This window comes from Verticillium alfalfae, genomic scaffold (genome assembly GCF_000150825.1).
Source record: "Verticillium alfalfae VaMs.102 supercont1.8 genomic scaffold, whole genome shotgun sequence".
In the NCBI taxonomy this organism is placed as follows: Eukaryota; Fungi; Ascomycota; class Sordariomycetes; order Glomerellales; family Plectosphaerellaceae; genus Verticillium; species Verticillium alfalfae.
The window spans coordinates 368,712-369,811 of record NW_003315031.1 but is presented as its reverse complement, the minus strand read 5'-3'; the positions used below and the strand labels follow the sequence as shown (position 1 = coordinate 369,811).

General features: G+C 60.5%; 1 protein-coding gene across 1 annotated transcript; it reads right to left on the bottom strand.

Annotated features, from left to right (window-relative positions):
- Nucleotides 1-50: 50 nt before the first annotated feature.
- Nucleotides 51-461, bottom strand: VDBG_06539 (conserved hypothetical protein; the record flags this gene model as incomplete). The annotated part of the gene is made up of 2 exons (XM_003002931.1): nt 51-266; nt 330-461. 2 exons carry the CDS (start codon nt 459-461, stop codon nt 51-53), a joined length of 348 nt encoding a protein of 115 aa, XP_003002977.1.
- Nucleotides 462-1,100: the final 639 nt, after the last annotated feature.

Sequence of the window (1,100 nt, the reverse complement as noted above, 5' to 3'; positions counted from 1 at the left end):
TCGCCGCTCCTGGGCCCCTGCACCATGAGCGCCCCCAGTCCGAGGTCCTTTCACGTCGCCTTTTTCTTGGCCTGCGTCGCTTTCGTGATGCCAAACGCCGCGTGCTGGTCGGGCACCACGTCGTCCTCGTCCTCCGGGTTGACGGGCTGCAGGTGCGCCGGCACGTAGACCTCGTCGTCGGGCAGGCGGTCCTTGCAGAAGTCCTCGAAGAGGTCGGCGTCGCCCGCGCGGTGCAGGTGGACGTGGGTGTGCGTCGCGTCTTTGTTCTGCGGGCGAGGGTCAGCATGGTTCTTTGCAGCAAGGGGACATGCGGCAGGCCAGCGACGCACCATCTTGTGAAGCTGATGGTGTTGAGCAGGAATCTGGAGGGTTGGATGAACGTCCAGAGAAGACAACGGGTCAAAGGGAGGTGGTCTGAACATGCCAAGCCGAATCGTAATGTTGCTGGTGCTCCCCGCCATTTCAGGGCCCGTGCGTCGGCCCCTACATCGACATCATCGCCAGCCTGAGAAACTCACACTCACAATAGGAGGGTACGTCTAGATGCCAGAGTCTTTTGTGGTTTCCTCCAGCATAATCACCGACTATCTTTCAACCTTCTGATCTCAACAGACAAACTGCTGTCCTCGTTCCTCCAAACACCCCCCCCGGCCCACGACAACACACTTGACCTGCACTGGATTCATCATCCTCGCAGCAAGGGCCCAGACCTCTTCCTGACGAAGAAGAATCTCCTCCCGCGCCGCGCAGATCAAAGCCTCGCACGACATGCTGGACCGGGAGACACACGATTCCTTCGGCACCAGGAGCGACCCTTCTCTATCATGCCAAGCCCCGTAGACGGCGGGACAATCTGGCGGCGCTGGCCCAGGAATCTACTCTCACCATATCAGTCGAGCAGTCAAGGTAGGAATGGATGAAGAAGGTACTGACCGAGGCCGGCGAACAGCTCCATGCAGAGTCCGCGGAGGGTACGAAGCCTGGGAACGGCCTGTCTGGCGAGGGAAAGAAGCGCGTCGCAGGCCTGAACGGCTTGACGGTGGGATCTGCTGACTCTGCGGCTAGTGATGTGGCCAGGGGCGTGCAGGTCGCAAACAAGG